The sequence below is a fragment of the Acomys minous genome, assembly GCF_964271855.1.
Source record: "Acomys minous genome assembly, chromosome: 4".
NCBI classification, from domain to species: Eukaryota; Metazoa; Chordata; class Mammalia; order Rodentia; family Muridae; genus Acomys; species Acomys minous.
The window spans coordinates 117259546-117273180 of record NC_140486.1 but is presented as its reverse complement, the minus strand read 5'-3'; the positions used below and the strand labels follow the sequence as shown (position 1 = coordinate 117273180).

At 47.8% G+C, this 13635-nt stretch overlaps 1 protein-coding gene across 5 annotated transcripts in view; it reads left to right on the top strand.

The window, feature by feature from the left end:
- The window catches only part of PASK (PAS domain containing serine/threonine kinase), a 44146-nt gene that overhangs the window by 14129 nt on the left and 16382 nt on the right, over positions 1-13635 (top strand). For all 5 annotated transcript variants that reach the window (XM_084778344.1, XM_084778343.1, XM_084778342.1 and 2 more), the window contains exons 2-9: positions 777-1012; positions 3311-3546; positions 4044-4214; positions 6777-6917; positions 7608-7742; positions 10332-10592; positions 11390-11558; positions 12440-12593. In XM_084778344.1, coding sequence (XP_084634470.1) covers positions 826-1012; positions 3311-3546; positions 4044-4214; positions 6777-6917; positions 7608-7742; positions 10332-10592; positions 11390-11558; positions 12440-12593 — 1454 coding nt within the window. In that variant the 5' untranslated portion in view covers positions 777-825. The remainder of the gene's footprint in view (positions 1-776; positions 1013-3310; positions 3547-4043; positions 4215-6776; positions 6918-7607; positions 7743-10331; positions 10593-11389; positions 11559-12439; positions 12594-13635) is intronic.

The window sequence follows — 13635 nt, the reverse complement described above, 5'->3', positions numbered from 1 at the left end:
ACCTTGTGTTCTTGTCTTTAACAACTACTGAATTACTAGTGGGCCTTGCCTGCTCCTGGCAGAAAATTCTTTCTTTTTAGTGGCTGACTGTGGAGTGGCCTTGGGAGAGTAGTAAATACACACTCAGGGTTGACATGCTTGCCAATAAGATGCATGGGGCCACTCAGTGTGCCCACTGTGGAAAGTTATGGGGCTGAGCACCTGAGTCAAGGCTGCAGGAACTCAGCATACACGAAGGAAGGTGGGTCAACACCTGTGACTTTAAGGTTAGTTTCCTAGAGTGACACCGTGTTGTAGCTCTAAAATGTGTTGTCACTCAGATACTCAGTGAGGGCGACAGGATTTTTCTGTTTTGTTCCCCCCCCCCCATATCTGTATTTGAGTCTACAGTTATATCAACATGAAGAGTTGAAAACAACACTTGTCCTGACCTGTCTTGTCTCTGAATGTGGTCTTGCTTTTGTTGTATGCCTTGTGTGTGGTTGGTTCTTATGGCATCGGTAAAGACCTTGACATGGGAGCATTTCTACACACGTAGACCTGCATTTCCTGATTTCTCTTGTGGCCCCTCCCACTGCATTCCTAGTCTCTTTCTCACTTCTTTTCTTGTTTTCCCACGCCTTTCTGTGTATTTCTCTAAGACAGCTTGGTGTAGCATAGACATGAGTTGACTACACTCACTGTAGGTCCTGACCTGGGATGCCAGGACTTAGGCTGGCTTAGTGCTTTTGTGTTCTGTACTGCACATGTTAAATTGCACACATTGTGTTTTTCAGGTATAGGTTGCTGGAAGCAGGAGTTGGGTGACTAGTTGGCCTGCTCTCCATGGAGGACAGAGATCCACCTGTTTTTACTGAGGACTGGAGATGCTTGTCTGAGAGTCCTCCTGCCCAGGAAGACCCAGCTACCCAGACCTCCTCTGAGTCCAGCAAGCCACTCTCCATAGCCCATAGACACCTGAGCAGGAAGAATGGGCTTTCTAGACTCTGCCAGAGCCGAATGGCCCTCTCTGGTAATCATCTTGTGATGTTGTGGGCATCAACCTTGTAAACTGAAAACTGAGTTGCAGTTTCCTCCCCTGGGAACCCTGGGTTTATGCGTTTAGAGGTATCTTCCTGGGCCATAGCCAGAGGGAATAGCTAACCTGTCTTGAGGTGCGTGACTGAGTGGTGGGGTTCAGGTGGGGGAAGACTGAGGAACAGCAAGGAGTGTGCTTGAAACTGAGGAGGATCTAAAAGCAGGGAAAACCTTTAGGATGACAGAGATGTCCAGGAGCCGGAGCCAGACCACTGGGAGGCATTAGGAGCTGTCTTGAGGTCATAGAGCAGCTTGCTGGGGCATCACAGATTGAGGCCCAGCTAGTCTGTGGGTCTTGGGACAGTGGGTGAATGGCTCCTGGGAGAGGGCCAGTGGTTCTGTTGAAAGCAGGGTAGAGGCCATAGCTTCCCAAGAGGCTGTTTCCCCTGGGGCTAGCCAGGTGTCAGTGCTTCAGTGTTGACATGGTAGATTGGTTTCAGGAGGATCCACAGGCAGCTGCCCAGGGAACAGGGGCAAGAGGTAGAGGTGTGAGAAGGTCATTGGCTTGGTCACTGCTGAGGAGAGTGTGTGGCCTTGGAAGGTTAAGCCGAGACCATATACTGAGAAAGTCTAGATTCTAGATGGACACAGAAGAAAGGAGAAAGCATGGGGCAGCAAAGTGCTGAAGACTCAGGTTATATGTGTTAGGTTTTAAACTTAGGAAGAATAGAAGCCAGTGTGGGAGACATGGGCGGTTGAGTCTTGTAGGAGCTAGAGGCAGAGGTATGGGCCAAAACTACACTCATCTTTGCAAGGTAGCAAAGGTACAGCGGGATAGGTGAGGTGGACAGATCAGTTGGTGGTCAGAGGTGGGGAAGGGGAAGGCATTCAGGTGCTTAGATGGGGGGGTCTGGCTCTAGGTGGTAGGTGAAGAGGAGCTCAGTGCTTCCAGTAGGTGGAGTGGGGTGAAGACTTGGGGTTCACTAATGGGCCAAGCATTTTGGAGCCATTGGATAGGTGGCTAAGAACAGCTCCTTTAGATGGTAGAGACAGCCTGTGGGAGGAAGCAGGCAGAGGGGCGGCTGTCTGGTGGGAGCCTGCACTTTGTCAGGTACTCTCTTGGGAATCTTGGGCCCACTTGAGCATGGAAGTGCGTGCTCTCGGGTGGAAAAGGGTGAAGCGCAGAGTCAAAGGAATTCAGGGTTCTGGAACCCTAGCCAGCTTTGGCAAGTCAGTGGCTGCTTTGTTAGCAGCCTTTAGCAGAGGCTTGCGCGGAGCTCTGAAACTGAGAGAAGGGCAGACAGTAGGCTGGTTTTGTCTGGGTAAACAAAATGGCTACTTCAAGAACTTGCTCTTGCAGACAGGCCCTGTGGTGGGCGGAGTGGTGCTAGGAAGACGATGGCAGCAATTGTGCAGACCATGCTGGAGAACAGCAAAAGCTTGAGGCAGCCAGCAGTATGTGGCCTTTGATGAAACAGTGGCTGTCCACTTTTATTTTCAGTGAAACGGGGACTTACAACCCTTGGGCAGTGGGAGGGGAGGTTTTGAGGGGAATGTGTTTGATTCGCTGGGCTAGGGGTGCCAGGATACTTCATCTGTGTGTAGCAACCCAGCCCTATCACAAGAGGGGAAAGCAGTACTTGATGTGAATGGGGGAGGAACATCAGGTATGGTCAAAGGTCATTGGTTGAAAGCCAAGACATCTCATTAGCATAGGGTGAGTGTTTCCAAGAATCCCCAGGTGCACATTGAACAAGTTTCTTATCAGGGCTTGTAATCTCCCTGAGGGCTGTGTGAGGATCCTTAGAAGATAGGGGGTTCCCCAGATCAGGCGGAGAGGGAACCCAGCTGAGAAAGGGAGTCCATCATCTTACACCAAGCTCAGAAGTGCTAGACTTCAACCTTAATAGCAGGGTCCCCCAGGTGACCAACAGGTAGCCTTTGAGTTGTGTGACATTTCTCAGGAACAAGTGGCCAGGCCAGTGGCTAGAGGTGACTGGTATTAGAGAGAGAACATTGTAAGCCACAGAGCTTTCTGGGTGTGAAGGGCAAGGCCTTAACATGACCTAGACAGAAACGTTCTTCTTGAGCTCTCTATAGTTGTTGGAGAATCCTGACCCATGCTGCTGAGGCCCATGGGTTATTTTGGACAGACTCATTCAGTGATGGCCTGAGTGTTAGCACTGTGGGTTAGACAAGTGCTTGGGGCCCATGCAGACTGCATACTCTGCCTGTTTCAGAGGCCTGTTCTGCAGCCATTTGAGACCTAATACTTTCTGTCCTTTCCTCCCAGAGGACAGGTGGAGCTCTTACTGCCTTTCATCATTGGCTGCCCAAAACATCTGCACAAGTAAACTGCACTGCACTGCTGTACCTGAGCATGCCGACCCTGTAGCTGGCCCACTGGGCAATACATCCTGCTGCTCTTTGCTGCGTGGCTTGGCTTCAGGGTGCTCTGCACCCCTGCTCTCAACCCCCGTGTGCAACCCCAACAAGGCTGTCTTTACCGTGGATGCCAAAACCACAGAGGTATTTGCTGCAGTTTGAGGTCCAGCGTGGCTGTGGTTCTGAAGTTGTCAAACCTGGTCCTTTCAACAGAGGAATATTTGTTTTAAGTGTAATTAGAAAAATAGATGGTTTTGATTGCAAAGAGATAAGAGGTGCATAGTGTGAGCATTATTGTCTGAGCCCCGGAAGGGAAGGTGCTACAGCAGTTCTCAACCTTCCTTGTGCTGTGAATGCCCTTTAGTAGGGTTCCTCTCATGTTGTGGTGACCCCCAACCATAAAATCATTTTTGTTGCTACTTTGTAACTGTAATTTTTCTACTGTTATGTACCATAATGTAAGTATTTTTAGAGACAGAGGCTTGCCAAAGTAGTATCAATGCACAGGTTGAAAACGGCTGTCCTAGAGGCAGTGCTAGGAAAGGGCAGGTCTGGGGCCTCCTTGTTGCTTCCAGGGTTGTTTTCTCCTTGGTTGTTTCTAGGGCCTGAGGAACTGCTGGTGATATGTGTGTCCTCTGCAGATTCTGGTTGCCAATGACAAAGCCTGCAGCCTTCTAGGGTATAGCAGTCATGACCTGATTGGCCAGAAGCTTGCACAGTTCTTCCTCAAGTCTGATTCCGAGGTGGTGGAAGCCCTCAGCGAGGAGCATGTGGAGGCTGATGGCCATGCCGCAGTGGTGTTTGGCACAGTGGTGAGTGAGTGTGCGCTCAAGCATGGGTGTGCATGTAGGGGGGTGGGGGTGGGGGTGGGGGTGGGTGGGCTGGGGAGGGTAGAGGGCTGCTTTCCCTGCCTTTAAGGCAAGAGGGGCGTGTAAAGGGAAGGGCTCCATTTCTCTGTCTCAGTTCTGACTTTGAGCTCCATTCTGCTGTAAGCTTGGCAGCATCTGCACTTTCAGCATCTTCACTGAAGCTTGGTCCTGGTACTATTTGTCTACTTGAGATGAGAAGAGGGAAGGGCCCTTTAAAAACAGAATATTCCTAAGATGAACATAGTGGCTGTGGAGCTTTGGTGTCTTTAGAGAGCCCCATGTTTTGGTGAGGGTTGAGGCTTGGATTTGTTTTTAAAAACCTGCAGGTTATCACTTGAAAGTCCCACAAAAGTGACATTATTTCCCCCATTTTTTTTCATGTGTGTGTACATGCATTTGGTAGCCTGAGGTTGGGGTCAGGAACCATCCTGCATCACTCTTCCACTTTATCTATTGAGGCAGGTCTCTCAGGCAGACCCAGGGATATCTCTCTCATGGTTAGACTTGCTAGCTGGCTTGCTCTGGGGGTCCAGTCTCTGTCTTCTGAGACTGGATGTACAGGTGGACCTCCACTCTCACCCAGCGTTTCAGTGGGTTTCTGGGGGGGTCCTAACACAGGTACTCATGTTTGTATGGCAAGTACGCTCACTGCTGAACCATCTGCTTACTAAGCCCACCAAAATGATAGAATTGTATTATTGCACCTGATTCTTACCTTTAATCCATACATTCCGTTTATCTGCTGGGTGCTTGGTGGTGGGCTGAGTGTTTTACTGGAGAGTTTTGTTCCTCTCTCCTAGGCTGCTGGGTGTATCTGGGACATTGACAGGTGAGTTGAATTGTTGAGTGCTGAGGCCTGAGTCCTAGGCAGGAGAACTTGGACATGGTCAATTGTACCAACTAATTACTGGATTAAGAAGCTGATTGCTACTAAGAAAATAGTTTTAGCCTTCAGTCCATGTTAATGCCTTTTTGTTTCTTTTTCCTTTTAAAAATATTTATTTTTATTTATGTGCATTTGTTTGTTTGTTTAATTTTTTTGAGACAGGGTTTCTCTGTGTAGCCTTGGCTGTCATGGATGCTCTTTGTAGACCAGGCTGGCCTCGAACTCACAGTGATCTGCCTGTCTCTGCCTCCTGAGTGCTGGGATTAAAGGTGTGCACCACCATGCCTGGCTTATGTGCATTTTTTTGTATATGTACGAATATGTATGGGAAGCCAGAGGAAAGTGTGGTAGGCCCTGGAGCTGGGGTTATAGGCAATTTTGAGTTGCCCAATATGGCACTGAACTCTGATCCTCTGGAAGAGCAGCAAGTACTTTTATGCTGAGCTGTCTCTCAGCCCTTAGTGCTTCTTTCTTTCTTTCTTTCTTTCTTTCTTTCTTTCTTTCTTCCTTTCTTTCTTTCTTTTTTCTTTTTTTCCCTCCGAGACGGGGTTTCTCTGTGTAGCCTTGACTGTCCTGAACTCACTTTGTAGACCAGGCTGGCCTTGAACTCACAGCGATCCACCTGCCTCTGCCTCCTGTGCGCCACCACGCCCAGCTGCTTATTTCTTTAAGAAATAAGATAGTACTTTCTTCCCCTGCTACCTTACTGTGAAGCTGAGTGCAATGGTTTCAGAAGCACAGAACGAACTGTGTATCAGGGTAGAGGCATTTATTAGATTGGCTTGCATGGTTGGAGGCTGGATAATTCTACAGTAACTGTGTGCAGGCTGAAGAACCAGTGGAACCAGCAGCCACTCCAGCTAGGAAATGCCTCAGAAGCCCAGGGACTGATGATGCAGCCGCAGTCTAGAGGATGAAACCCCCCTGCAAAGTTGCTGATGGAAGTGTGCATTCAAGGCTGACAACTCGGGAGTTCATTGTCCGTGGGTGATAGTAATAGCAAAGAGGAGCCACTCAAGCCAGAAAAGCCAGAGGTGATAGTTACTATATCTATAATCCCAGCACACAGGAGAGGAGAAGTAGAAGGCCAGCTTGGGCTACACAGGGGGCTTGAGGTCAGCCAGGCCCACATGAGAACCTGTCTTAAAACAAAAGCAACAAACCCACCCACACCAATGGCAAAAGGATAGCTGGGAGTGCACGTGAGCTTTCCTTACTTGCTGCTTTTCCAGATAGACTCATGCTTCCCATTCAAGAATGGTTTTGCCTTCTTGGTCCACTGACTCACACACCAGTCCTCTCTGCAAGTACCATCATAGATACACCCTGCGTATGTATGCTTCAAGAGTTTTCTAGGTGTTTCTCAGTCAAGGATGGCAATCAAAGATTAGCCATTCACATTGACTATGAAAACTCTCTTGATTTAAAAAAAAAATCACTCAGACTGTAACACTAAGACTAGAACCTCATGGGCTTCTGAAAGGTGGGTGGAGCTTGGCTGCACTAAAGCACTAAAGCACAGGGGAAAGCCTCTCCTGATGACAAGTACTTTCCTATGCTAGTTACAGGGTCCATACTGCAGTGTTCTGTACCCTGGTACAGTAAATGTGTGTCTACAGGTGGATATTGTCAGCCGAAATGGGGAGAAGATTCCAGTCTCTGTGTGGATAAAGAGGTTGCAGCAAGATCGTGGCCTGTGCTGTGTGGTGGTTCTGGAGCCTGTGGAAAGGGTCTCAGCCTGGGTTGCCTTCCAGAGTGATGTGAGTGCATATTCTCTCTCTCTCTCTCTCTCTCTCTCTCTCTCTCTCTCTCTCTCTCTCTCTTTCTTCCTTTCTTTCTTTCTTTCTTTTTGAGACTGATTCTATCTGTGTAGCCTTGGCTGCCCTGGACTCACTTTGTAGACCAGGCTGACCTCGAACTCATAGTGATCCTCCTGCCTTTGTCTCCCGAGCGCTGGGATTAAAGGCGTGCACCACCAGGCCCCGCTGTGAGTATATTTTCAAATCTCAGCTGTCTTCTGCTGACACAATGCTCTTTTCTGTCATACCCAGAGCTAAGTGGAGGTTTGCCCTTGCTGTGTCCCTTACGAACTGCCTGCTTGGGCAAGTCTGGTCACTGATGCTGCTCGTTTTTTATCTGTAAAATTGGAATATGATCATAACTACTTAGGATTGTCCTTAAGCTTAAAGATGTCACATTTTTAGAGTAGAACTTGAACATGAACTGGGATGTGAGGCGTCCGGTATGGGCCAGGGCTTTTGGAGGGTACTTGAGGAAATGGTATTTTTGTGAAAGCCCATGACAAGCCTCTTGCACTTTGGATGCAGAAGTTGTGACATTGTTCTTGCGTTTAGTTTCTAAACACTAGAGCATAACCTTCAGTGAACTTTAAAGGAGCGTGAGAAGCTTCTATCAGGAAAGAGCATTGCTTTTTTTTTTCCCTCCCCCAGGGAACTATCACATCATGCGACAATCTCTTTGCTCATCTCCATGGGTTCGCATCGCCAAAGGATGTAGTTGGGCAGTGTGTCACAGACTTGATTCCATCCATGCAGCTCCCTCCTCCTGGCCAGCACATCCCAAAGGTAGGTCCTTGGCCATCTGCTCTGCTGCTGGGTGCTCTTTTTTTTTTTTTTTCAAGACAGGGTTTCTTTGTGTAGCTTTGGCTGTCCTGGACTCGCTTTGTAGACCAGGCTGGCCTCGAACTGAGAGCGATCAATATACCTGCCTCTGCCTCTGTGTCTGCCTCCTGAGTGTTGGGATTAAAGGCATGCACCACCATGCCCAGCCTGATGCTGGGTGTTCTTACGTATTTGACTTTAGGATTAATCTTGGCTGGGGCGGGCAAGCTCTAACTCTAATTCTCTGAGCTTTGAGGCTCAACCAAGGTTCAGAGCTTGAGGGGTCTCCTGGCTAACTAGCCTTTTTTCCTGAGCCCTCTCTTTCCATGGTCCAGGAGGATGGGCTGATCTCTAGGGTAACCTTGTACCCTGGTAGGGTTCCCCAAACAGATAGGATTTTATATAGAGACACATGATTCATTGGGGGAACTGATGCTTATGATTATGACGCAGTCTGCAACCTGGGACCCTGGGATATACCCTGGTTCATGAGATGCAGCCATTCCCTCACCTTGTCCTGGCATTCTCTGTTCTACTCTGAGGAAGTAGCTAACAGATTGGCAGGGCATTGGTTGGTGTCAGTGCTGTATGGAGAGTGCTGTACCACAGCTGCTGCTCACCAGCTCTCAGGCAGACTTCTAACTTCCTGCAACAGGTGTCCTGGAGATGGCAGGACAAGATACATAAGTATATTCTCAGCCCCAAACAAATCACTGTCTTTCTTGGTAGCAGATGGATCTATACAAGGGAACTCTGATCCTCTTTCCTTGCTGGGCTCATGGGTTTTGGGCTTGGGTGGGATTGGCAGAAGTGGGTCCTGGTCAGCTCTACCAGGTAGTAGGTAGGTATTGAGTTCTTACAACTCAGTGCTCATGGACAAGGTGCTCACTATGATCAGGACAGAGTAGATGAGCCTCCAACATGGTCCCTAACTTCTTATGTCTTCCATAAGTGAAGTGAAACAGTGAAAAAGAAAGCTTAGGTCCAGATTCTCACCCTGGTTAAGAACGCTGTACTACCAGCACTCGGGAGGCAGAGGCAGGTGGATCGCTGTGAGTTCGAGGCCAGCCTGGTCTTCAAAGAGAGTCCAGGACGGCCAAGATAACATAGAGAAACCCTGTCTAGAAAAACCAAACCAAACCAAACCAAACAAAACAAAACCAAAAAAACCCTACTGTACTAATCAAGTTTGTTTTTTATTTTACCTTTTGTTTTGTTTTGTTTTGTTTTGTTTTGTTTTTTTCGAGACAGAGTTTCTCTGTAGCCTTGGCTGTCCTGGACTTGCTTTGTAGACCAGGCTGGCCTTGAACTCAGCGATCTGCCTGCCTCTGCCTCCCGAGTGCTGAGATTAAAGGTGTGCACCACCACACCTGGCTATTTTACTTTATTTGAGACAAGGTTTCTCTATGTGGTCCTCACTGTCCTGGAATTCTCTGTGAAGATCAGGCTACCCTCAAACTCACAGAGATTCATTTGCCCTGCCATTCAAGTACTAGCATTACAGTGTACACCATATGCCTGGCTATATTCAAGTCTTTATTGGAAAATTACATGCCTTCCAAATAATAGAAGCAGACAGTATATGATGTAAGGACTTGATTGTATGTATGTTGGGGGAGGAGCTGAGAAGGTAGATGGGATGGTCCTTCAGCGTGACAGCAGGAAACCAGTGCCTCCAGGTTGGAAGGACGGAAGACTAGGTGGGAAGTCACGGCTACTATCTTAGTGGCTTTTCCTGTTGCTATGAAAAAAAAAAAAAAACTCTGACAAAAGCAAGCTAAAGGGTTTATGTTGGCTTACAGTTGAAGGGTACAATCCAAGGCAGCGGGAGTATGAGGCAGCTGGTCACATTGCATCATTATCAGGAAGCAGACGATGACTGCGTGCTGGTGCTCAGCTCCCTTTCTCCATTTGCACTGTCCAGGATCCCAAGGAGGGAATGGTTCCACCCACAGTGGGCGGGTCTTCCCACCTCACTCAGTGCAGTCAAGATAAACCGCTTCAGGCTCAGAGGCCTGTCTTAGCAGGCCTTGTAGGTGGTTCTAGTCTCTGTCATGATGACCCTAATTGTCACAGCTACTCTCATAGATGGACTCTGCATACATGGAGACTATGAGGTGCTGGAGAAACACTCCAGCTTTCTTTCCCTTCCAGACTTGGAGCTGAGGAGAGGGGTGTAGCTTGCTGCTGTCACCAGGCTCTAGTTTGGCACAGATGCCTGCTAGGGATGAGATTGTGTGTGACAGGTAGTTAGAATATTCTTCTATGAGGGTCTAAAAAGGTTATTCTGCTTTTTAATAAAACGCTAAAACACCTTGATCCTTTCATTATGCATTTATTCTAGACCCTGAGTCCTCTCTGCCTGCTGCTGCTTTGCTAGGTTTCTGAATTATTGGGGCAGGGTGGGGCTGGGGGATTGGCAGAGCGTCATGGATGAGGGATGCTCTTAGCACAGATATGCGAGTGGAGCTGGGATTGATCTGAAACATCACAGCTCAGGACCGCATCCGCATAGTACTGCTATAACACTGAGTGGGGCTGTCTGTTTTTCAGGGTCTCAAGATTCAGAGGTCTGTTGGGAGAGCCAGAGACGGTACCACTTTTCCACTCAGTCTAAAGCTGAAGTCCACGCCCGGTGGAAAGGCTGTAGCTGACAGTGAGGCTGCCTCTGAACCAGATTACCAGGCATCTGTGTGGGTGTTCTGCACCATCAGTGGCCTCATTACCCTCCTGCCTGACGGCACAATTTATGGCATCAACCACAGCTTTGCACTAATGTTGTTTGGTTATGGAAAGACAGAGCTCCTGGGCAAGGTAGTTCCCATCTCCTTAACTCTGAGGAAATTGTTGTGCATGTGTCATAGAACCTGAAGCTGATGAGTTGTAACACTTACAGGCCGTATCCATCTATTTACAACCAACCATCTCATTTTCCTGGGCCCCACATCAGGGGCTGCTTTTGGACTGATTGTCTCCTGGATCATTCCAGAGAAGGAAGATGGCCTTCTGCTTGGGATCTCTATTTCCACCCAGCTGGCTCTGGTCTGGCCCATTGAACCAGGTTTTGGTCACACTGTAGATACTGCTTGTTCACACATCCTGAGCATGGGTGCTAGTAGGCAGATGAGGAGAAGAGCGTGGGGTTGTTACCAGGGTTGAGGCCATAACTTCCCCTTATTCTTCACTCAGACCTGTAGGGTGGTCTTATGGTCTGTACAAGCCTCCACAGAAAATGTTTAAAGTACTCCAAGTCATGTACTTTGGCCATGCATGAATCAGCCTATTGGGGCAGGCTTAGTAGGGAAAGGCCATTCTGCTTTACATGGTGCCAGGTGGGGGGATCCACTAGCCGAGTGTGGGAACCCTGAGGCCTTAATAGCTACCATTCTTGGCTTGGATGTTGTTTGACATTCATGAGAACATCCTGCCTTCCAAGGCTTACCTCAGCCTCAGAAGTCGTGTCTCACTCTTCCACCACCTCTTCTTGTGTAGGGATGGACCACAGTGGTGTTCTGAGCCCTCTGGAAGGTACATAGCTCCCATAAGCTAGAGCATCCTTGGGTCGGAATGGATCTTCCTAGGTTCTGAAGTGTCACTGCTTTGCTCCCTAGAACATCACTTTCCTGATTCCTGGTTTCTACCACTACATGGACCTTGCATATGACTGTTCTGTACAGCTACCAGATCTGGTCAACTGCTTGGACATTGGCAGCAAAAGTGGGCCTGGAGAAGTGAACTCCAATACCCAGCAGGACTGGGAACTGTCCAGTGGAGCCCAGGGTAAGGCACAGCCTCATCTACTGCAGCATTTCTGTGCCACTGTGATAGAGATGAACAGAGCAGAAGCCACTGGTGACCTCTCCAGAAGCTCAAGGGTGGGCAGAAGATGGGACAGTTGTGGGTATTTTTTCCCCCTTACAAATGTGTTAGCATCTAGAAGAAATTCAGGAAGTCCTCCAAGACTGAGTCACCTGTGCCCATGTCAGACACAAATAGCTAGCCAAAGTCTTGTCCGTTTAAAGAGAATTTGTAACCAGGTATAGTAGCACATACTTGTAATCTCAAGTTGGAGGGTTGCAGTTACTTTAAGCCAACCTGGAATACATTGAAAGACCCTATCTGAAAGCAAGAGGCTGCCTCCTAGGATTCCCCCATAATAACAATAATACATTTATGTAGTTCCATGCAGTGTAAGATTGAATTGTTGTAGTATATCATAATTATTTCTTTTTTTAACCACATAATTATTTCTAAATTATGTTACATACCTGTTGACTTTATATATCCCCATAGTTAAGGTCTTTAGTGACTGGTTTGTGGAGATAATGTAAACTTTCTGTCCCAAAAGATCTCTCTTGTCTCAGGATGGTAGGAGAGTATGGGACCTGCAGATGCCTTGCAGGTCAGTGTCTGATCTCTTGGGAGTTCCTGTAGTGCTGGGGCCTATAGTGTTTGTGGAGTGGGCAGGACCTCTAGGGAGGGGAGAGAAGTGATGAAAGAGGAACAAATGTGAGGGATCATTGCTAGCAGAAAGCGAAGCTGTTGGTGTACTGATGTACATGGTCAGTGTAGGCTGTCTGAGTATTTAGGGTTTTGACGCAGGTACTGTGTGCTTTACCACAGTGGTTGGGATTAGAAAACACTCTTGATTTTGCTGTTAGGTCCTAGGGTAAATGTGGCCTTGGCCAGTGACCACGTGCTGTCACAAGATGAGACCTTGAAGCTGGTAGGAGAACAAGTCACCCCTAGGACTCAGACACGGTTGGAAACTGGATGCCAGATACTTCCTTCTCACTCATCTCAGTCCTCCCTGGGGTAAGTGCCTTTGTGGGAGGTTACATGTTTACTAAACACGCAGTTAAGTAATATTCAGCTCATGGGTAATGTATGTGATGGAGTGTGTACTGGTCACCTGCTCTGTCTATGCACCATAGTGCTTTTTTCTGCTGCTTGACTTGAGTCTTTACAGCCTTATGATAGAGTGCTATGATGCTATTGCCATCTTAGGGACAGGGAAGCAGGCTGAGAGCTGCTGAGAGCTCAAGAAGACGATAAGAGAGAGAACTCTAGGATTAAAGAAAATCATTTGAAAACACTCTTTATGTATTTTTAAATAAAATTATTTACTTTGAGTTTAGGAAGTTTATGTTGGAAAACTTTGGAAGGTAGGAATAGAGAATTCATTTATAACCATAGCATTTTAATGTTTCTAATGATGGGCTTGTTTTGCTGCAGTCTGACGCATAGTGGTACTCTGTTGCAGAGGTTCAAAAGTCAGGGCTTGATAAGGAAAGGTGTGTTCTGAGGAACTGATACTGAAACTCAGTAAGTTGTTCTACTGTAGGCCAGGTGCTCTACAAAACAAAACTTCCAGGTGAAGTATTGGGGTTCTTGGCTCTAAAGAAGCCAGCCAGTGGTGATCCGTAGCAGGAGGACCTGAGATCCATGGGGCAGCTGTGGGCATAGGTCCCATGTTGCCTTGTGTGAACGTCTGCTGGTGGGACAAGAGGATGGCCTCTAACTCCAGAGGGTCTCTTGAAAACCTCTCTTCACGCTCCTCCACAGTGGCCAGAATTTAGTGGCAGGTGATGATGCTTGACTACAGAGGAGTTTTAACCCAGCAGCATGGGTGCTGTGGCAAGGGATCACATCCAAAGACCCTCTAGGTTGGAATGCAGATACATTCTGGATTACTGTCTGATTTGGCTGGAATACAGACACACCCTTAGTATACACATTTAATCCTAAACAAAGAAAGTAAGGTTGACTTATAGAAACATTGTTTGAAAGTGACCTCTAATTGAGGGGCAGACAAATCAGAGAAAGATTTGACAGAATGAGTCAGAGATAGGATACA